Genomic DNA, 24,943 nt, shown 5'->3' with positions numbered 1-24,943 from the left:
GATGTTCAGTTAAAGTGGTGTAAATATATATTAGGTGTGGGGCAAAATACAACCAACAGTGCAGTTATGGGTGAACTCGGACGATATCCACTTAGTATTGGCAGAAATCTAATCCGTATTAAATTTTGGAAACGTATTCTGAAAATGTCATCTAATCAACTCGTTTACAAAGCCTATAGAGAGTCTGAAAAAATGGCACAGATAGGAAAGCCATGTTTTGCTTTAGCTATTAAGAAATTATTAATTAAACTCAATATACATACTGTTTGGGAGAATAGGTTTATCTCCCAAATTACCGATGAAACAACATTGTTAATTGGAAAGAAAGAGAGAGATTGTTATTTCAAAAGTTGGAAAGATGCTTTATTTGATGATGTTCGTAGATCCCCAAACAGTAGAAATAAGTTACGAACGTTTCGCCAATTTAAAACAAATTTTTTTTATGAGAATTATTTGGATATCGTTCATGTTCCCCTATACAGACAAGCTTTAACTAAACTTTGGTGCTCTAATCATAAGTTACACATTGAGACTGGTAGATATTATGGAACTCCAGTGGAAAATAGAACCTGCCAAATATGTACAGATGCTGTTGAAGATGAGACTCATTTTCTGGTAGTTTGTCCAGCATATAACCATATTCGAAAACCGCTTTTTGATCGAATTAACCGCATTGAACCACAATTCGAGTTCCTTTCGCCTATCCGTAAACTTACATATATTTTTTCTCAGGATAACCATGAAATCATCCAAATTATTGCAAGATTTGTATACCCAGCTTTTCAGATTAGATATAATTTGTTAGTGTGAGTTCTCCAATAGATGAGTTGTATATGTGTATGTATGTGTATATATATATAATACTTTATTTTATTGAGGCGATTAAAGTCACGCCTGTAACTTTCGCATTGTAACCTGTTCCCCCAGGTTAGTGGGGTATATTTCTTTAGAGAAATGGAAATAAAATAATAAATAAAATAAATAATATATAGGTACTACATGTGGACCTCTCTCAGATTTGTTCATTTTGTAATGATATCTTTAATTCTCTAATTTTAGTGAATATTTTTGTCATATTGGTAAAAAGTGATATTTTAGACTTCTTGTTAAAAACCGCAAGTCCAATTGCGTTGATAATACATATATATGTACTACATATGGACCTCTTTCAGATTTGTTCATTTTGGATTGATATTTTTAGCTCCGCTGTCGACTTTGTCGAGCGGAGCTTATCATATGAGTGATTGTCCGTCGTCGTCGTCCGTGTCAATGTTTTACTGTTTCGACTTCTTCTTGAAAACTACAAGCCTGAATGCTTTGATACTTGGTGTATTTGTACCTTGGGGAGACCTCTCTTAGGTTTGTTCATTTCATGTTGATATCTTCAATTCTCTAATTTTGGTGAATATTTTTGTCATTTTTGGTAAAAAGTGATATTTTCGACTTCTTGTTAAAAACCGCAAGTGCAATTGCTTTGATATTACATATATAGGTACTACATGTGGACCTCTCTCAGATTTGTTCATTTTGTAATGATATCTTTAATTCTCTAATTTTGGTGAATATTTTTGTCATTTTTGGTAAAAAGTGATATTTTCGACTTCTTGTTAAAAACCGCAAGTCCAATTGCTTTGATACTACATATATAGGTACTACATGTGGACCTCTCTCAGATTTGTTCATTTCGTGATGATATCTTCAATTCTCTAATTTTGGTGAATATTTTTGTAATTTTTGGTAAAAAGTGATATTTTCGACTTCTTGTTAAAAACCAAAAGTTCAATTGCTTTGATATTACATATATAGATACTACATGTAGACCTTTCTCAGATTTGTTCATTTTGTGATGATATCTTCAGTTCTCTAATTTTGGTGAATATTTTTGTCATTTTTAGCTCTGCTGTCGACTTTGTCGAGCGGAGCTTATCATATGAGTGATTGTCCGTCGTCGTCCGTCGTCCGTGTCAATGTTTTACTTTTTCGACTTCTTCTTGAAAACTACAAGCCTGAATGCTTTGATACTTGGTGTATATGTACCTTGGGTAGACCTCTCTTAGGTTTGTTCATTTCATGTTGATATCTTCAATTCTCTAATTTTGGTGAATATTTTTGTCATTTTTGGTAAAAAGTGATATTTTCGACTTCTTGTTAAAAACCGCAAGTGCAATTACTTTGATATTACATATATAGGTAGTACATGTGGACCTTTCTCAGATTTGTTCATTTTGTAATGATATCTTTAATTCTCTAATTTTGGTGAATATTTTTGTCATTTTTGGTAAAAAGTGATATTTTCGACTTCTTGTTAAAAACCGCAAGTCCAATTGCTTTGATACTACATATATAGGTACTACATGTGGACCTCTCTCAGATTTGTTCATTTCGTGATGATATCTTCAATTCTCTAATTTTGGTGAATATTTTTGTCATTTTTGGTAAAAGTGATATTTTCGACTTCTTGTTAAAAATCAATAGTTCAATTGCTTTGATATTACATATATAGATACTACATGTAGACCTTTCTCAGATTTGTTCATTTTGTGATGATACCTTCAGTTCTCTAATTTTGGTGAATATTTTTGCCATTTTTGGTAAAAAGTGATATTTTCGACTTCTTGTTGAAAACTGTAAGTCCGATTGCTTTGATATTACATATATAGATACTACATGTAGACCTTTCTCAGATTTGTTCATTTTGTGATGATATCTTCAGTTCTCTAATTTTGGTGAATATTTTTGTAATTTTTGGTAAAAAGTGATATTTTCGACTTCTTGTTAAAAACTGTAAGTCCAATTGCTTTGATACTATTCATATTGTTCATTTTCTAATGATGTCTTCAGTTCTTTAATTGAAATGTGCATTGTAACAGCGGAGCTATCTCAGCCGATAGGCTGCTTGTTATTTCTAATATTGGTGAATATTTTTGTCATTTTTGGTAAAAAGTGATATTTTCGACTTCTTGTTAAAAACCGCAAGTCCAATTGCTTTGATATTACATATATATGTACTACATATGGACCTCTCTCAGATTTGTTTATTTTGTAATGATATTTTTATTTCTCTAATATTGGTGAATATTTTTGTCATTTTTGGTAAAAAGTGATATTTTCGACTTCTTGTTAAAAACCTCAAGTCCAATTGCTTTGATATTACATATATAGGTACTACATATGGACCTCTCTCAGATTTGTTTATTTTGTAATGATATTTTTATTTCTCTAATATTGGTGAATATTTTTGTCATTTTTGGTAAAAAGTGATATTTTCGACTTCTTGTTAAAAACCGCAAGTCCAATTGCTTTGATAATACATATATATGTACTACATGTGGACCTCTCTCAGATTTGTTCATTTTGTAATGATATCTTTAATTCTCTAATATTGGTGAATATTTTTGGTGAAAAGTGATATTTTCGACTTCTTGTTAAAAACCGCAAGTCCAATTGCTTTGATATTACATATATATGTACTACATATGGACCTCTCTCAGATTTGTTTATTTTGTAATGATATTTTTATTTCTCTAATATTGGTGAATATTTTTGTCATTTTTGGTAAAAAGTGATATTTTCGACTTCTTGTTAAAAACCGCAAGTCCAATTGCTTTGATATTACATATATATGTACTACATATGGACCTCTCTCAGATTTGTTTATTTTGTAATGATATTTTTATTTCTCTAATATTGGTGAATATTTTTTCATTTTTGGTAAAAAGTGATATTTTCGACTTCTTGTTAAAAACCGCAAGTCCAATTGCTTTGATATTACATATATAGGTACTACATGTGGACCTCTTTCAGATTTGTTAATTTCATGGTGATATCTTCAATTATCTAATTTTGATGATTGTTTTTGTCATTTTTTGGTGAAAAGTGATATTTTTGAATTCTGGTTGAAAACAGCAAGTCCCATTGCTTTGATACTATACATATTGTTCATTTTCTAATGATATCTTCTGTTCTTTAATTGAAATGTGCATTGCTAACAGCGGAGCTACATGTATCTCAGCCGACTGGCTGCTTGTTGATGATTCAGGCTTTATTCCTGGCAATTACTTCTGTATTATTGACAATCTTGTATTAATACATAGGAATACATAATATACATTCAAACCTGTGTATAGGAACCACCCAAAGAATTTTCTTGTATAGACATTTAACTAAAAATATGACAATAACTTCTAAGTTCAAAAGGCAAATTGTCAAAAGGTATATTAAAGCGAAGAATAATTAAATAATTAAAATAAGATTACTCATAAATGTTCTTCTAATATATTCTTTGATCTTTATAAACTGGTGTCAAAATGGTGGTCACTGATAAACACATTGTACAGGTGTTATTTATGTACAAGTATGTTTAAACTTAAATCACATAGTGATTGCACAAAAGTGATAGAAGGGGGGGCTTTATATAAAGGTGCTCACTGACACATATTTGATTTTAAAACCATTTTTTACAATTTTTCTAGTACTGGCTACCAGTGGAATTGATTATGATATCAAACTTTGGTCACCACTTAGTTCCGAAGTAGAATATCCTGCTAAAGCTGCAGAGGTAAGCATTGTCTTATTAGCCTGCGATCCGGGCGGGGGATATTAATTTGGGTCGTGTCTGTGCATCCGTGTCTGCACATTTTCATGTTACCAGCTTTTTCTCACACATGTGTGATCCAATTCAGTTCAGAGTTGGTACAGAGACAGGAATTGATGGTGCTATTATGCACATCAAGTTATTTTTTCGATTCTTCAAAGTTTCACTGTATTTTTCTTTGATTTTTAACATTTTTCCTTCAAAACTGCTGGAAAATCCGACTTTTCTTGAAATTACTCGAGTTTAATCCGAGTTTTGATGACGTAAACGCAGTTCTCGTGTCGGTGGAAATCACAGTCGTTTTTGTGTGAGGATATTGTATCCCGGAATTGTATCTTTATTTGCGCAACGCTTATATGGACAAAATTGTGTCTCGCCAATTTCGAAGGTAAGAAACTGTGCTTGTTAGTCCCCGTTCAGGCGCAGCCTGAAAAGGGGACTGTATAATTCAGGTTATGTCCATTTTTCCGTCTCCAACATTTTCTCAGAAATTATACAGCAGATATCAGTTAAACTTGGCAGGTTGATGAACAAGTCTCTGCTGAGTATGCACGTAATGATTTTTCCAGATCTGAAAATCCCAAGTGGGTCTTTTTCACGATTTTCATCAAAAATTACCTCTCTCGGCAACATTGACAGAACGTCTGCTCATGCTCAGAATAAATTAATTACTGTAAAATACTTTATTTTTGCTTGCAACATTTTTTTGCTATTTTCGCTGAAGGAATGTTTCAGTTAAAATAAAATCCAGCAAATATACCCTTTTTAGCTCCGCTGTCGACTTTGTCGAACGGAGCTTATCATATGAGTGATTGTCCGTCGTCGTTCGTTTTACTTTTTCGACTTCTTCTTGAAAACTACAAGCCTGAATGTTTTGATACTTGGTGTATATGTACCTTGGGTAGACCTCTCTTAGGTTTGTTCATTTCATGTTGATATCTTCAATTCTCTAATTTTGGTGAATATTTTTGTTATTTTTGGTAAAAAGTGATATTTTCGACTTCTTGTTAAAAACCGCAAGTGCAATTGCTTTGATATTACATATATAGGTACTACATGTGGACCTCTCTCAGATTTGTTCATTTTGTAATGATATCTTTAATTCTCTAATTTTGGTGAATATTTTTGTCATTTTTGGTAAAAAGTGATATTTTCGACTTCTTGTTAAAAACCGCAAGTCCGATTGCTTTGATATTACATATATAGGTACTACATGTGGACCTCTCTCAGATTTGTTCATTTTGTGATGATATCTTCAATTCTCTAATTTTGGTGAATATTTTTGTAATTTTTGGTAAAAAGTGATATTTTCGACTTCTTGTTAAAAACCAATAGTTCAATTGCTTTGATATTACATATATAGATACTACATGTAGACCTTTCTCAGATTTGTTCATTTTGTGATGATATCTTCAGTTCTCTAATTTTGGTTAATATTTTTGGTAAAAAGTGATATTTTCGACTTCTTGTTAAAAACTGTAAGTCCGATTGCTTTGATACTATTCATATTGTTCATTTTCTAATGATGTCTTCAGTTCTTTAATTGAAATGTGCATTGCTAACAGCGGAGCTATCTCAGCCGATAGGCTGCTTGTCTTATATTTTACAGTCAACTTGTCAAAAATCAATGAAAATAAATTCAATACAAAACACCCAGAAAAAGTCTTTTCAGCGAATGGTAATTCCAGCTGAAATAAAATATTTTACAGTAGATTAGATCTGTGAGTAACGCTGCTGTTATTATGCTGCTGTTATTACCGCACATGATTTCTCCATTGTCCATTGCGTGCAATTTATTATAGTACTGTTTATACATGTATTCAGATCGGCTCAGTGGTCTCATTCACTAGTTACTAGAAGAACTAGTAACCTTATTTGATTTCAAGAACTTCAAGAAGGCGGCATAAGAGACGTGTTTGCAAAGGTAAGTTCTCCAGTTTCAGCAAAATTGAATGTTTGTTGGGGTACGTACGGACGTGAATATTATGATGATTGCCAGCTTTATATTCTTGTGAAAAACCAAAAAAGCAAACAATTGTCTCCAATCTACGAAACTAGTTCGTAAACTGTCAAATTATTGTACATGGGGACATAGCTTTCAACTAAATCGATATCCGGTCTTTTGCTTGTGTCGCGTTTTCCAAAATATCCACAACTCGGGGGAGGGGGGGGGGGGGCTGTATCGATCAATTTATTCATTATATAATAGTAGGTTGCCTATGATTATATTCGTATTTTTTATGTTGTGAGCATTAAACTGTTAGTTGTAATGAAGATTTTGCCGACCTCCTGCGATTCAACATGGCGGATGTACAGTGACAACACGTGTATGGACGGTCGGTCGAGTAGTCTGCAACGGACCATGAAATCAACCAGCGTTTTTTCCGCAGTTTTCTTTTTAACATTTTGGATATTCCATTCACTCCTGACGTCTAAAAGAGTCTAATTTATATTTTACCGTAGTCATCGACACCTATTCAAAAGTATGATGTTTATTGTGAATAGCCTGAATGCGTAAGCTTTGTTTCGACAATGAGCTGTGTTATTTCTGTGAACAATGTTTTATTATTCCTTGAATGCTCAGTTTTTTTTTTAAACAACTAATTTTTGGATTACAAAAAAATTATGACGTTTTCCACGTCAAAATAGCATAAAGATCTTGCTACAACATCGGTGAATCTCTACAGTACCGCGTTGCGTTCACCACGAGGTCACTGAACCGTATTAACATATTTAAATGAGCCCACGTGTAAATGGAAAGATGGCGGATATTGAATCTTATCGAGCATTTACATTCGGCCGAAATCATTCGTTTACGATGAAACTAAGTTGAATATTACTTCAAATTCATAAAAATTCAACGAATTAATTTTTTGTGCGTTATTATAATCATTACTGAATAATAATCAACAATTGCAATACTTCGAAAACAAGTATTAAGTTCAAGTAAGTTATTCACTTGCGAAACACAGAATGACCAGATTGTGCTACCGTGATCATTTGCTACCGGTACTAACCTCTAAGCAATGTATTCGTGTTTGTATTATTCGAAACTTCTTTTAGAACATACTTTACTTTTCGTTATCAACAAAATTATAAAAAAATAATACATATTACATTATATGATTTGGGTGGGGGGGGGGGGGATTCAATTCCAACATTTCGCGGTGTCTATGAACCAAAGGCCTTATTATGTATTTCATTATGAAAACTGACTAAATTAAATATGATCTTATTTTTCATTGTTTGAACAGAATGATTTGTATCGGTAATGACGTTTTCATCCGATATTAATTGTGCAATTGTTAAAATGCCTACCTACACATTTATTGTTTTTGTTTCTGAAATAGACATTTGTAAAAAAAAAATTAAAAATCATGCTTGATTAAAATTCAAAAAAAAAAGATGTAGCCCCTTCCTGTTATCTGTTTCCAACTTCTTCCAAAGTAAAACTGGCAAAGGCATGTAATTGCCATACAATCATCATTTGTGGGAAAACTTGTATGTTATTGAAAATTTTTATTTTGTTGTCTGTGATCAAAATATTCTCAAACAATTGATCTTCTGGTCACACTACACTGCGCATTTATGCACAGTCAGTATCGCAATGCGCGATCTCAGCTTACTAAGTGATGATGGTGGTTAAAATGGAAAACTGAATACAAAAATCCAGGAACAAAACGAATTTCCGTCTGCTGTGAATGCATGTTTCGTTGCATCAAATAAATAACCCAATTTTATGACAGAAGCTTGCGATCTTGTGCCATACAGGGTCAAGTGATTGAGCAATAAAAAATGTGGTTTTATGTATCAGGTTATTGAATGTATCCAAAAACATGGTACCAATGATCTGAAATTTCAGGAGTGCTCGCTGAAGGTTTATCAATCTTGCGTATTGTCTTGTTCTTTTTCAATCCTGCATTTCAGTTACTAGAATTTATACTAAAAAAAAATAGTTTCTGTTTTTCTTCTAATAACTCGGCCACTCTCAAAAACAAATATTTTTCCATGGTCGAAATGCAAGAAGAATACAAAACTACTGTGATTGCATAGCGATACCTGTAGGGCCATTGTCAATTAGTTCGCCTGATCAACATAGCGTTATACATAGGGCTGATATTGAATCACGGAGAGTAAAATCTTGTGATACTAATCTCTAGAACCACTCAGATTGGTTCATATGTCTTATGAACCCACATGTGTATATCTTGGACAATACTCATTTTAAACTTTTTTTTTTTTTTTTTTTTTTACAGTGGTGCTGTGAACTGCTTCAATTTCGCAAGGCAATTTTTTCTGGGTTCCTACAACATGGAGTGTTAGGGACTTTATTGAAATGTTGTACACAAATTTCATAAAATCCTGAATATATCTAGAAGTGAAAATTAAATGGTTTACAGTATTTTATACCCATTAATAATGATTGAAATGCAATAATATCACTGCACTAAAAAGACTTCGAACAATTATTGTTACTTCTCCATTGAAGGTTATGAGCAGACCAACCTTTATCACTACTGGCTTTCTTAATTATTACATGTACTTGCTCTGAAAACATAGCTTTTACAATTGTTTAAATTAACAGATGTTGTTCTATGTACAATGAATACATTTTAAATAATACACCTTACTGTGTTAATAACAAATTGTATTTGACAACATGAGAATGATTCTGATGCCCAGTGGTGATGTTGAAACAAACCCAGGTCCTGGTAATATACTAAGACCTGATTAACAAAGAAGTCATGTACATCAAGGTTCACTCAGATTTATGAATGCAGTTTCTTGAGCAAGTATACATGTATGACAAATACAGTGTAGTTTTGTTGCACTTGTGTACTCTGAGATTCTGAACATGGGTCAGTGGAAGTTTTTAGTTGTCAGTACAAAACTAGATTATGGGAAATCACTTGATGATGAGTTGTACCCACAAAAAGTACATATTTATTCACCTGTTTGCAGATGTTCCTTGTACTACCTGTATTTTGTAATCAAATAACGGGGACTGTGACATTTCATGTCTTGTTATGGTATTTATACACTTTGTATTATTGTTTGTTTCTTGGGTTTGGTGATCGTGAGAAACTTTTGCTAACCTGGCGAGAGCTTCGCCAGAAAAACTGCCTTTCTATTATTGCTGTAGGAACTGATTATGTATTGTGTAAATTGAAAGTTTACATCGTGATTTAAGAGGTTTGCAGTGCTCTCACCGAGATTCAAACGTCATCGTGGTGTCGGCGCAATGCTGCTCTGAGACGCCTGCCAGACTCTGCCTCGCTCAAAATCATTAGCGCCATGCTTGATTTCTGCAACATTTACATTTGTTTATGATTTCCACAGCTATTGTTCTATGAGATGCGTCTTCGCTGTTCATAAACAGCCATGAACAAGTTTTGTTGGGTTGGCATGTACTCATTGAAAGTGTTGGTTTATTTACGTAATCCACTGATCACGCCATAGGTGAAGTTAAAAATATGTTGCTACTCAGTAGAGCTTGCCCACAACGCTAAATGTCCCAAATAAACATTCTTATTTGGGACAGTAAGTTTATTTATTTTCTAAATCGGCCCGATTAAAAAAAAAATCATGCCTTTTTCCCCATGAAAAACAAAGCCAAAAGATCGCACTGAAACATTGGTAAATCTGGTCTTTCGTGTTGCTTTCACCATGAGGTCGCCGAACTGTCATATTTAAATGCTTTATGGTAATTTGAGCACATGGGCACCATCCAGCATTTTGATTGGTTGATTAGCGACTTGACCTATCTGGTCAATAAACACGCCTCGTGCGAAGGATAACATGGCGGATATCGTATCGCTTCGGACATGTAACCGAAAACATTTGCTTACGATAAAACTAAGTTGAATTTTACTTGCATTTCATAACAATTCAACGAATTTATTTTTTGTACGTTAATATAATCACTACTGAGTACTAATCAACAATTACAACACTTCGAAAATAAGTAAGCTACCGTACCGTGATCATTTGTTGTCATGTGTACAGTTTTTTTGATTGACTGTAATTTTCCAACATTTCATGACGCCTATTGTAGAACCAAATTAGGGCCTTTCACTCCTACTTGACGCCTATGTAAACGATTATACGGCACCTTGCTTTTCGCCACATGTCACACTAGACGAACTTGATCGATACTGCCGACCATTCCATGCATTTTTTATCGACGTACGACGGCACGCAAATCGAGGAAAGTATTGTCCTTGCAACAATTTCGCGCAATACGTCACCACTATACAGTGACTGATTTTAATTTTTATTCAACATTAAAACAAACTATAGTGAGTTGTTCTATGGTTGTATAAAAATAAAATAAACTACATTAAGATACAGTAAAGTTAACCAACTAAACAGAATGCTTAATAAAGCTAACTAATATTACAAACACATATAGAATCACAATAAACTTGTACGATACAGTACAATACAATACTCTAACTACTATTGCTAAGGAGTGGAAAATCATATTCACATTAGAGTCACAACTATGGAAAGAATATTTTTATATTTGGTGGAGCTGCTCATATATCATTTGCATACATTTTTGTATGTATTGTGCAGTTTCCCAGCCAGTCCGACTCGAGTAGTGATTGGTTGCTATTTCATTACATCTTGCAGCCTTTCAAATAGTATATTGCTAGACATGCATCAATTGTTGTCCATTTATATTGCTAATTGCTCAGTGTAAACTGCAATTTCTTTCTGGCTGGTATGAATATATTAAGTAATATTTTTTCGTAGTGAAAAGACGGTACACAAATATCTTTTTTTAATTAAATTTAACAGCTAATGGGAGCATATATGCTACAACCTCTGCTTACTTTTGACTAAATGTTTTTTTGTTTTTTTCAGGTGCAGAGCCAGAATTTTTTTCTCAGAATGCAAAGCCATTGAAACTGCATATATTACAAAAGCATACTATTCGCTGCATGTCTGACAATTGTATAAAGTTTTGCAGGTTGTCTTTTTTTTTCTTTGAGAAGTGCTGTCAACTAAAGCATAAATATGTGTTTCTCTGTACATAAAAGTTCAATTTCACACGATTTGTTAATATTAATGTATGATAATAAAAACTTGATAATATTTTTCTGGATTCTTGCACTTTATTTGTATCATTGTCATATGAGAAGTACTCTTGTCCTTATTTAGAGATATTGAAACTAATTCAGGGCCACAAACTACTAGATCTGTACATGAAGTACATGGGAAGTAAAGTTGTTGACACCAAGGATCATTGCAGTTTCTCAGTTCCTCATCTGGTGCTAGTACTTGTATGACAAACGGTATCTTTGCCCTGTTACTGTTTAAAATATCAGAAGTTTTTCGCTGGGATTGACAGTGTTCTTGTATTAGGAATACAGTTGTACAAGGAAGTTTATCCAAACAGACACAACACTGACTCTTTAACATATTTGCAGATCTGATTTGCATACTTGCATGTCATTTTACCTGTTGTACTTGTTTGTTGCTCTCTGGTGTTCTTGCTGAGACCAGAATGGAGAGTGCTATAGACTTGAAAATGCCATAGAAATCATGTTTGCCAATTTATGTCCATGCCAAAAACTGAACAAATTGTATGTTACAACTTTCAAATGACAACAAGTGAAAGCAGTGTCATTCATGACCTGTTTGATTGAATTTCCTAAAAAAACAAAACAAGCTTTTTTTAGCTCCGCTGTCGACTTTGTCGAGCGGACCTTATCATATGAGTGATTGTCCGTCGTCGTCCGTGTCATTGTTTTACTTTTTCGACTTCTTCTTAAAAACTACAAGCCTGAATCTTTTGATACTTGGTGTATATGTACCTTGGGTAGACCTCTCTTAGATTTGTTCTTTTCACGATGATATATTTAATTCTCCAATTTTGGTGAATATTTTTGTCATTTTTGGTAAAAAGTGATATTTTCGACTTCTTGTTAAAAACCACAAGTCCAATTGCTTTGATATTACATATATAGGTACAACATGTGGACCACTCTCAAATTTGTTCATTTTGTAATAATATCTTTAATTCTTTAATTTTGGTGAATATTTTTGTTATTTTTGGTAAAAAGTGATATTTTTGACTTCTTGTTAAAAACTGCAAGTCCGATTGCTTTTATATTACATATATAGGTACTACCGGTACATGTGGACCTCTCTCAGATTTGTTAATTTCATGGTGATATCTTCAATTATTTAATTTTGATGATTATTTTTGTTTTTTTAAAGTGATATTTTCGAATTCTTGTTGAAAACAGCAACTCCCATTGCATTGATACTATACTATACATATTGTTCATTTCCTAATGATATCTTCTGTTCTTTAATTGCAATGTGCATTGCTAACAGCGGAGCTATCTCAGCCGAGAGGCTGCTTGTCTTGCTGTTACCAGCTTTTTCTCAGATGTGTGTCATCCAATTTTGTTCAAAGTTGGTACAGGGACTGGTAATAATTGTTTACAAGTGCACATCGCATTATATGTTTAACAAGTTATAAATTGTCTCAGAAAAGCCAAATGAATAAATTGTTACCCCACCCCCCTAAAATTGTAACACATCAATTCTGAACAATTAATAACAGAATTTTAATACAGCTCACAATGAATTAATTCACTCTGACACAAACCCAGTTCAATATAAGTTTTTAATTTTTTTTCTGAGCGGGGCTATGACATGACATGTCATGTCTTGTTATTTATACCACTGTCATCAAAGATGACCTAATTTTGCTATTTATATGTGGTCATCTCACATCTGCTTCTATACAAACCTTTGCTATAAATTACTTCTTGAAAACTACCATCCTGGTTTCTTCTTTTTTAATTTATATGTGTAACGTGTACACACATGATCACCTCGTATATCGTTAAAATTGTATCCTAAATAATAGATCTTATTCATATTGATTGACACTTAACACATTAATAATTTAATGAACACAGGGCTTCAATATATCAAATATTATTTCATTCTTTTGTTTCTTCATTTTAATTTAATTTATTAGGTCATGCGCATCAATGAACTTATGTTGGAGGAGACACGAGATACAATCACTGTGCCACCATCTTTTATGTTGCGTATGTTGGCGTCTCTCAATCATCTGAGGGCAGGTGAGATGCTTATGTTATTTTTGCAAATATCTGTTGTCCTTGTTGACAGCAAGTGTTGGCTTTTGTAAAGGCTGGCAGGCTATTTTTTTTCTTGTTTACTTATTCAACAGATATTAATTTCAGAACAGCTATATTTGTACTTATATATGCTCTGGGATTATCTACAGAACTGCTCAATTTGGGGGTTGAAATCTGTGCATATGAATTGCCTAATTTGCATAATTATTTAAAAAAAATTGTTTGTTCCTATACTGATACACATTACAAAAATGGGGACTGACTGATGAGCAGCGCTGTTTTTGACTCCTGTGTGTGAAGCATAAAAAGGGAGTCTTTGCAGTGTGTGTGTGTCTGTGTGTGTGTCTATTCCATCGATATCTCAACAGCCACTGTTCGGATTTCAAGGAAACTTGGTATATAGCTTGTCTGGGGCAATGCGCTGAATTGATTAGGTTGACATTCATGCATATTAATGAGCTCATCTGCATAATAATGTGTGTATTTTAAGCTATTTCAGTTATATCTCAAGAAGCATTACAACTATTTTTATGTAACTTATGATGTAAGAATGTTTATCATGATTGGCTGCTGCAATTCATTGTTTAATTTTACATTTTAATTAAAATTTAGCATTTTTTATGTATTTTTTGACTCCCGTGTGCAAAGCACAAAAAGGGAGTCTTTGCAGTTAGTGTGTCTGTATGTGTGTGTGTGTGTGTGTATGTGTGTCCGTCTGTTCCACTGATATCTCAAGAACCATACATTAGTTTTTGATGAAACTTGGTGCATAGATGCTCTGGGCCAATGCGCTGATTTGATTAGGTTTTGGTAAAAATCCATGCATTTTAATTACCTAATTTGCATGATAATTAGCTGATTTTTAGCTGTTTCATGACTGTTCCACTGATATCTAAAGAACCATTCATTGGATTTTGATGAAACTTGGTACATAGATGCTCTGAACATATGCGCAGATTTGATTAGTTTCGGGTAAAAATCTGTGCAATATTAATTACCTAATTTGCATAATGATTAATCAATTTTCGGCTTTTCTACTGATATCTCAAGTACTAATCATCACATTTCAATAAAACTTGGTACATAGATGTCATAGGACACTGCACAAACCTGATAGTTTTTAGGGTAATATCAGTAGATATTAATTACCTAATTAGCATAATTAATTAATTTTCAGCTTTTGATATTTCAAGTGGTAATTGCCACATTTCAATGAAACTTGGTAACATACATGTAGATGTCATAGGACACTGCACAGACCTGATAGTTTTTAGGGTAATATGAGTACATATTAATTATCTAATTTGCATAATTAATTAATTTTCAGCTTTTGATATTTCAAGTAGTAATCATCACATTTCAATTACTCTTGGTACATAGATGCCATAGTACACTGCACAGACCTGATAGTTTTTAGGGTAATACGAGTACATATTAATTACCTAATTAGCATAATTAATTGATTTTCAGCTTCTGATAATTCAAGTAGTAATCATCACATTTCAATGAAATTTGGTACATAGATGTCATAGGACACTGCACAGACCTGATAGTTTTTTGGGTAATATCAGTATATATTAATTAGCTAATTTGCATTATTAATTAATTTTCAGCTTTTGATATTTCAAGTGGTAATTGTCACATTTCAATGAAACTTGGTAACATAGATGTCATAGGACACTGCACAGACCTGATAGTTTTTAGGGTAATATGAGTACATATTAATTATCTAATTTGCATAATTAATTATTTTTCAGCTTTTGATATTTCAAGTAGTAATCATCACATTTCAATTACTCTTGGTACATCGATGCCATAGTACACTGCACAGACCTGATAGTTTTTAGGGTAATACGAGTACATATTAATTACCTAATTAGCATAATTAATTAATTTTCAGCTTCTGATATTTCAAGTAGTAATCATCACATTTCAATGAAATTTGGTACATAGATGTCATAGGACACTGTACAGACCTGAGTTTTTTGGGTAATATCAGTATATATTAATTAGCTAATTTGCATTATTAATTAATTTTCAGCTTTTGATATTTCAAGTAGTAATCATCACATTTCAATGAAATTTGGTACATAGATGTCATAGGACACTGCACAGACCTGATAGTTTTTAGGGTAATATGAGTACATATTAATTACCTAATTTGCATAATTAATTAATTTTCAGCTTTTGATATTTCAAGTAGTAATCATCAAATTTCAATGACACTTGGTACATAGATGTCATAGGACACTGCACAGACCTGATAGTTTTTAGGGTAATACGAGTACATATTAATTACCTAATTAGCATAATTAATTAATTTTCAGCTTTTGATATTTCAAGTAGTAATCATCACATTTCAATGACACTTGGTACATAGATGTCATAGGACACTGCACAGACCTGTTAGTTTTTAGGGTAATATCAGTATATATTAATTAGCTAATTTGCATAATTAATTAATTTTCAGCTTTTGATATATCAAGTAGTAATCATCATATTTCAATGAGACTTGCTACATAGATCTTCTAGGATTATGCAGAGACCTAATTAGTTTTAATTGGATATTAATTACCTAATTTGCATAATGTTCCACTGATATATAAAGAACCACAAATTAGATTTTAAAGAGAACTATGCAGAAACCCAATTAGTTTTTGGTAAATATTATGCTTATTAATCACCTAATTAACATAATTAATTAACACTGATATCTCAATTACTGATTATCACATTTGAATAAAATTTGATACATAAATGCTCTAGGACAATAGACAGGCCTGATTAATTTTGATTAATATTAATTCTCTAATTAGCATAATAATTCATAATTTTTTTGTTCTGTTCTGTTCATATTAGTTACCTGATTTACATAATTAGTTTTCAGCTTTTCCATCAATATCTCATGTACAAGTAATTTTGAATTAATTTTTAATGTGTCTTCAATACTCTCAGCACACGGGAGTTCTTTCTAAGCTTTCTTTGATTTATTATTTTTTTTTCTTTTTTTTTCTGCCCAATTGCATGAATACAACTAATAGGAATCGGTGAGTGGACTAATTTGCATAATGATGCGCATGCATATTCTATTTTTTATGACCAGCAATTTATGATGGTGTCAGCCATTTTGTTATTTCCAGTGTGTTGTACAAAAACGAAGCAAGCGCTCGGGAGATGAAATGTATCAGTTGATATTATGAAAAGGTCTAAGAAATCCATGTACGATTTTTTATTATCGTATAAGTAAATAAATAAATAAGTAATTGAACAAATGTATAACCTCATTGACTGTGAAACGAATTACTGTACAAGCTAGTTTACATTCACGTGTGGTGTACAATTACATTCAAGCCACGGTACTTTGAACCCTGTGTGGGCCCAGTCAGGAAAATAATGAATGTGAGATTCATCATCGCCAAAAACATGGCAGTGTTGAAGATATGAAGATGGTTGGTAGGTTCGATTTCATGATAAAATGTTGTGTAAATTCGTTGTACTTGTGAATCCTGATTTATCACCGTATTATTGAACGCGAGAACAAATATGGTGACCTCCAGCATCAATGTAGTTGTATCAAGTTGCTGCCGTAAGGAGATATTTCCTTTGTATCGCTTACCAACATTGTATTGTACTTCTTTCCCTTATGAATTACATATATACACATTTGGAAACTTGCATGGTGCACTTTCACCCCGCCCTCCCCAAATTACGACGCTATCAAGTCGATTAGTAGGTATACGATGTCTATGTGTGTAGATGACTACTGCATTGTGTAAGGGCTTCTCGTACGTAAAATGGGGCACATTCCCAGTAAAAATATTTACACATAGCTGACAAAATTCGCCTACATTGGGATTTGGAGAAAAAAAACTTATAAAACATACCAAATTTACCGGCCCTTTTCGTCGGAAATTACAAATTCATTGGCTCTAATATATCCTAGTTTACTTTAGTTGTTTCATCCGAGTATTCTGTACATTGTTTTTACTTAGCAAAGGAAACAATCGGTGTCTGGCTTTGTTATATTTACACTATTGCAACACCTTATGTGGGCCCCCGGCGTGGCCCTCGTATTTCACTATTTTCAAATCGGAAGGCACGTTTATTGCTCGAGTTACTGTTCCTATTAAGTTAAGCCATGGAGCAAAAAAGAAAATATGGTTAATCTGAATACCATGCTTCATGTGGAATGTATAGACCGTGATGTTGGCATTAACTACTGGATGCACAGTGGAAACCACTGGGGCAACGCCACGCTGACTGGCGTCTCCTGCCTAGTTTTAAGCTGTCATAGATGTTTTCAAAACGAATATTAGTGAATAGGTTTTGTTTCGAGCCACTTAAAAAGTCCTGTGTGTATTTTTGGTTGGTACTCGTTGCGTGCGACGTGCCCCAGATAGTGTCAATTTATACGCAGTAACAAATGAGACACGTTGGGGATTACTTTGAATTTTACGTACCGAGAAGTACGTCTGCCGTAAATTATTAATATTTGTTATGGTACTGAGCTGTACGATAGTTGTAATTTTACCATGTCGATTTGCGGGATATACAAACTCTAAAGATTGTGACACCTTCCTTATAATATACGTAACTAAAAATAAATAAATATAATATTTATTGACACACATATTGATATTAAGATAGTGGTTTGAATTTTAGATATTTAGATTGTGATTGTTTGTCAGAAATTTACATAGTTGTTCTTGCTACTTTACGTTTTCCGTGTTAACTAAATTTCTAAAATATTCTTAAGGTAGCGGGACTATTATTTGCATACTTGTTTTCATCTTATAATTGTGACCAAATGACTACAAATAGACCCAGGAAAGTATATATTTTTGGAATCCCAGATTTCAAGCTTTTCAAAGGTGTGTTTGCCATGCTCTTATCTGCATTCCACGGTGCGTTACTTAATGAAAAGTGAAAAATTACTTTTTTTGTAAAAAAAATAATTACGCATTTATGCTGGTGATAAAAAGTTTTTTTTTCACTTTTCCTAGTTGTTCAATAGAATAGTCTGGTAAATTGAATGTGTCTGGTCAGTTTTATTCAAGCAGCGCGTTTTGAAAAGTAGTGTCCTGAATTTTAATTTCTGTTTTAGTCTCATTGCCCCCAACTCAAATTACAACACATTGGTAAATAATCCATGAAATAGTTTGTCTGGACACATTCAAGTTCCTCTCATTATCACCTTAAAGCTGTGAAAATTTGGTGTTAATGCGACGACAATAAGTATACGTTATTTTTTGTTAAAGACCTTGTATTTTGAAAAACATAAACTCCTAGAAAACGTCGATGAAGTCACAGCAAAGATTTTCAAACTTGTTTATCTGCACAAGCGATTTGTTTTCCCATCAAGGTCTGTTTTAACATGTGTTGGGGCATCTAAATGTGTAAGGCTATTGGAAACCACAAAATAAAAGGAATGGGATAGCTATAGTTTGATAAAATCGTCAGATGAAAACACCAAAATCAATGATTTTTTTCAGTGGCTATGTGACCTTGTGTCTGACACATTCATATGCAAATGACTAATCTGTGAAATAAACAGGGGCGGAGACAAACCACTCAAATGTTTGGAAACACTCATTAGTTGCGTTCACGCACAGCTCCTTAGCACGGGCTAAGAGGTCAAATTTCTTAGCCCGTGCTAAGAAAACGTGCGTGAACGCTTAGCACGGGCTAAGGAATGCTAAGTATGGGTTAAATCTGATCCGAATTTAAGACGCGGTCTAGACCTTAGCACGGGCTAACGAAGTATGCGCGAACGCTTAGCCCAGGGCTAAGCGTCCTCTGCGGCGACCTTTGGGTGTGAAAATTGTCCCATGTTCGTATAACGACACTATTCCACCAGTCATTACTCCGCGCTCACTTCCACACTAATCGGGTCACTGTAGTAGAGCGTACAGCAGCTCCAATCGTAGACAAAATAAATTTGGTTCGCTGTCTACAACATGCATTAATAAAATGCTGTATTCTGTTATGCCCGTTGTATACTGTTTATGTGCATCCAAATAAGTGGTCCGTCTTCTCTCGCGTTCCTGTGCACGTCGCTTCAAAATTAGAACGAAACATGCCAGCAGCAGAAATAGAACCCCGCGCTTGTCATCCATTTTTCGTTCGTAAATAGCGGCTTACCAAAGGTCACCAACTAATGGCAGCCCTTAGCCCGTGCTAACGACTGGCCCTCCCTGTGCGTGGACGCAATTGGGCCTAGCCGAAATGCAAATATGCTAGATAAGCCTAAATCAGCTTAAATCTTAGCCCGTACTTCGTGTAACGTGAACACAACTATTGTGCGTCAGATAGCTACTGATAACACATCCTAACATTGCTTTGTCTTGAGTTAATCTTTGAAAATTATAGGCACACAAATTAAACCTATGTTGTTGATTTTGGAAAACACTACTGAAGCTGCCTTGCTTCCCTTAAAAAAATCGACATTTTAACCAACTTACATGACATTCAAGGTTACGTTGACTTTATCAGATGAAAGTTTATAGTGCATTTCATCAATTAATAAATAAATATGAAAATCGTACATTTCAACACAAATAATAGTCTTAAATGTCTTGCATAGACCTGATTAGTTTTCAGTTGATACCTATGTATATATATTAATTAATTATCTAATTTGCTCATTTTTAACTTGTTAACTTTCTCCCACAAATTATTATATATATTCCACTGAAACTTTGTACCTAGTTGCTCTTGGATAAGGTGGCTCCTTATTTAATAGATTATTCATAATTTGTTTATCATTTTCAAGTATTCTCGAATATTACATCATGATCCCTATTCCCTCAGCACACGGGAGTTCTTTCTAAGCTTTCTTTGATTTCATATGCTGTTGAAGGGCCATGTCTCTGACATACATTGATTGACTAATATCAAATTTTATAACTACATTATACATCAAGTAATGCATGTTAAATGGCGGGCTCATTTTAGTTTTCTTCATAACAGGACTATGTCATGTCATAACATGGCTAGTTAAAATTGTTTCCTGTCTATCTGATGTCAATACTTTTGGCATCTAGATTTTTTTATTTTTTTGAATATCTTTTTCAGTCCCTGCTTGGAGGGAGTCCGAAAACGGGGACTTAAGGATGACCTCTGTGCGTCTGTGCATCCAGACCTGTATCTTAGACATACCTTGACGGATTACATTCAAACTTCACACATACATAATATTATACTTTATATGCACATCAATTTGTTTCACGATCTGATTCAAAATGGCTGAATGGTGACAATTTTTGTGCTAAAAAATCATCAAAATCAAGCATTTATGGATGGATTTTTTCAAACTTCGTGCATACGTTGAACATTATGGGACCTTGATGCACTGCATTTTGTTTTTCATATCGGATTGAAAATAGTTGACTGACAGCCATTTTGTTTTAATGAATGCAGTTCTAGTGCCATATCTCTGCCATGCTTTGACTGATTATTTTCAAATTTTATATATTCATCATAGATCATGTCGTAGATATACAAATATATTTGTTTGACTATCTGATTCAAAATGGCCAAATGGCTGTCATTTTTGTGCTGAAAACTCATCTAAATCAAGCATTTCTGGCAATCTGAAACTGTATCTTGGTCGTTTGTAGATGGATTTTGTTCGAATTTGGTACATACACGAGACATTATTGGTACCTGATACACGTTATTTTATTTTTCAAATCTGATTCAAAATGGCTGACTGGCGGCCACTCTGTTTTAATAAATGTGGTTCTGGAGCCGTATCTCTAACATGTTTTAATCAATTTGTTTTTTATGAGCTCTCTTTGTTTATTTTTTTAGAAAGAAGACGTGCACGTGTAAACAACTCTTCCAGTAGCAGTAGCAGCAGTGAGAGTGAAGAGGCTTAACTCAATATTACTGAGAAGTTATTACTGTGTACTTATTGGCTCTAGTCTATTACCAAGTATTTATAATACAAGGGTATGCAACTTTTATAACCATGTAAACTTTTATGATTTGTGAATGTTTGATGATCTGCTTTAATCAAAACATAGTTCTAAAAATAGCATCACAGAATTCAGTGGGTGCTTGGAAATTGTTTGATTGAAAAAGAATTGAGAATGATTATTGTCGCATTCAGAAAATGTAAAACACAAAAAAGCATGGATACTACTAAAATTCAACGGCAAAGAGATGAACATAAATTAGTTTCTTCACAGACTCACTAATTTGCATTCGGATCTCTATAAATTAAGGTTTCTGTTGTGATTTTCTGATCATATCGGAATTTGTGTGACTTCTTTAATTAGCATGAGGTCTTCATAACATATTCAACCCTTGCATACCTTTATTCTATATATTCTTGCTCTTTCCAAAAAAATATTGTGGTGTATTATACATCTGCTAACATCTGAAAGTTTTTTTCCTGTATAATTTGGGATCTTCCCAACTCATCGCTATGAAGTGAAGATATTGGAATTTTAATATTTGCATATTGTCCTTGGAATATGAATATCGAAAACATTCCTTAATAGACAACTTTTGCAGGCAAGCAAAGGTACTGTGTCTCAGATGTTATAATTTTAATGCAAGGTTCAATGTTAGGGCTGTATTAGATATTCTTTGATACTCATGAGTTAGAAAGTAACAAACTCAATGCATTTAAACAACCATAGATCCTACAATGTGAAACAACAATAAACAGATATAGAGTGACGTATTTGTTAACATTCTGCCAGAGAAACTCAAAGTAAAAATTCCAATTTTATGAACTTTACTTTTCATTGTTTCACAAACTCCATTGTATATTTGTGTGCATGGAACTTGATTTATTCATTAAAGGGCATTGGATGTCACACCAAGCATTTGTGAGATTTAGGTTCTATAAGAACAAAGATGGCGTCTTTGTCTGTTGTGCAGACCAACAAGTACAAACCATGACATGTTACCAAGCTTCAACAAGGTAATTTTAAATTGTGATTTGATTACATAGAAGGAGTAAAAGTTGGTAAGTAGTTCATGAAGTGCTCAGGTCAACAATCGTACTTGTGATTTCCATTTTTTGCAGTTACTACTTTTTTTGTGGCCTGTTGTTTTTTCTGCCATGTTTTCTTTACCATTGCTGACAACTATAAGGCATTATGCAAAGAATTTTGTGCAATGGGAATGTTTTAGTTTGTAAAATTTATGGTTTATGTTATTAGAAAGTTTAAGAAATAAAACTAAAATTGTGTACATTAACTGAAAGATTTATTATTTTTAATTTATAATTTCATTATCAATCTCATCCTGAATACCAGTGTGTATTACTCAACATATTCTCGGTGCGAGTGTGCATTGCCTCCACATCCTGAATACCACTGTGTATTACCCAACATATTCTACGTACCAGTGTGCATTGCCTTCACATCCTGAATACCACTGTGTATTACTCAACATATTCTAAGTACCAGTGTACATTGCCTTCACATCCTGAATACCACTGTGTATTACTCAACATATTCTAAGTACCAGTGTGCATCGCCTTCACATCCTGAATACCACTGTGTATTACTCAACATATTCTAAGTACCAGTGTACATTGCCTTCACATCCTGAATACCACTGTGTATTACTCAACATATTCTAAGTACCAGTGTACATTGCCTTCACATCCTGAATACCACTGTGTATTACTCAACATATTCTAAGTACCAGTGTGCATCGCCTTCACATCCTGAATACCACTGTGGATTTCTCAACATATTCTAGGTACGAGTGTGCATTGCCTCCACATCCTGAATACCACTGTGGATTTCTCAACATATTCTAGGTACGAGTGTGCATTGCCTTCACATCCTGAATACCACTGTGTATTACTCAACATATTCTAAGTACCAGTTTGCATTGCCTCCACATCCTGAATACCACTCTGGATTACTCAACATATTCTAGGTACGAGTGTGCATTGCCTCCACATCCTGAATACCACTGTGTATTACTCAACATATTCTAGGTACGAGTGTGCATTGCCTTCACATCCTGAATACCACTGTGGTTTACTCAACATGTTCTAGGTACGAGTGTGCATTGCCTCCACATCCTGAATACCACTGTGTATTACTCAACATATTCTAAGTACCAGTGTACATTGCCTCCACATCCTGAATACCACTGTGGATTACTCAACATATTCTAGATACGAGTGTGCATTGCCTCCACATCCTGAATACCACTGTGTATTACTCAACATATTCTAAGCACCAGTGTACATTGCCTCCACATCCTGAATACCACTGTGGATTACTCAACATATTCTAGGTATGAGTGTGCATTGCCTTCACATCCTGAATACCACTGTGGTTTACTCAACATGTTCTAGGTACAAGTGTGCATTGCCTTCACATCCTGAATACCACTGTGGTTTACTCAACATGTTCAAGGTACGAGTGTGCATTGCCTTCACATCCTGAATACCACTGTGGTTAACTCAACATGTTCTAGGTACGAGTGTGCATTGCCTTCACATCCTGAATACCACTGTGTATTACTCAACATGTTCTAAGTACCAGTGTACATTGCCTCCACATCCTGAATACCACTGTGGTTTACTCAACATGTTCTAGGTACGAGTGTGCATTGCCTTCACATCCTGAATACCACTGTGTATTACTCAACATATTCTAAGTACCAGTGTACATTGCCCCCACATCCTGAATACCACTGTGGATTACTCAACATATTCTAGGTACGAGTGTGCATTGCCTCCACATCCTGAATACCACTGTGTATTACTCAACATATTCTAAGTACCAGTGTACATTGCCCCCACATCCTGAATACCACTGTGGATTACTCAACATATTCTAGGTACGAGTGTGCATTGCCTCCACATCCTGAATACCACTGTGTATTACTCAACATATTCTAAGTACCAGTGTACATTGCCTCCACATCCTGAATACCACTGTGGATTACTCAACATATTCTAGGTACGAGTGTGCATTGCCTTCACATCCTGAATACCACTGTGTATTACTCAACATATTTAAAGTACCAGTGATCATTCCCGCCACATCCTGAATGTCGCATGCAACTTTGCCCCTGCTTTGTTGCCCATAACCCCGGAGGAGGTAGTAGGTGCGCTCAGCAAGATCAAGAAGCAAACGGGTGCAGGCCCCGATGGGGTCTGTGTTCGTCACCTTAAACGCCTAGATCCATCTGGTATCCTATTATCCCGCCTCTACTCAGTGTGGCTCATGAGTGGGCG

At 34.0% G+C, this 24,943-nt stretch overlaps 1 protein-coding gene across 3 annotated transcripts in view; it reads left to right on the top strand.

Annotated features, from left to right (window-relative positions):
• Positions 1–22,935, top strand: part of LOC102808328 (DDB1- and CUL4-associated factor 6-like) — a 109,430-nt gene extending 86,495 nt beyond the window's left edge. For all 3 annotated transcript variants that reach the window (XM_085505139.1, XM_085505140.1, XM_085505138.1), the window contains exons 15-17: positions 4,473–4,558; positions 13,599–13,704; positions 21,535–22,935. In XM_085505139.1, coding sequence (XP_085361265.1) covers positions 4,473–4,558; positions 13,599–13,704; positions 21,535–21,602 — 260 coding nt within the window. In that variant the 3' untranslated portion in view covers positions 21,603–22,935. The remainder of the gene's footprint in view (positions 1–4,472; positions 4,559–13,598; positions 13,705–21,534) is intronic.
• The last annotated feature ends 2,008 nt before the right edge of the window (positions 22,936–24,943 follow it).

This window comes from Saccoglossus kowalevskii, chromosome 11 (assembly GCF_978046115.1).
Source record: "Saccoglossus kowalevskii chromosome 11, keSacKowa6.1, whole genome shotgun sequence".
In the NCBI taxonomy this organism is placed as follows: domain Eukaryota; kingdom Metazoa; phylum Hemichordata; class Enteropneusta; family Harrimaniidae; genus Saccoglossus; species Saccoglossus kowalevskii.
The sequence above is the reverse complement of the archived record's forward strand: the minus strand, read 5'-3'. Positions and strand labels throughout refer to the sequence as shown.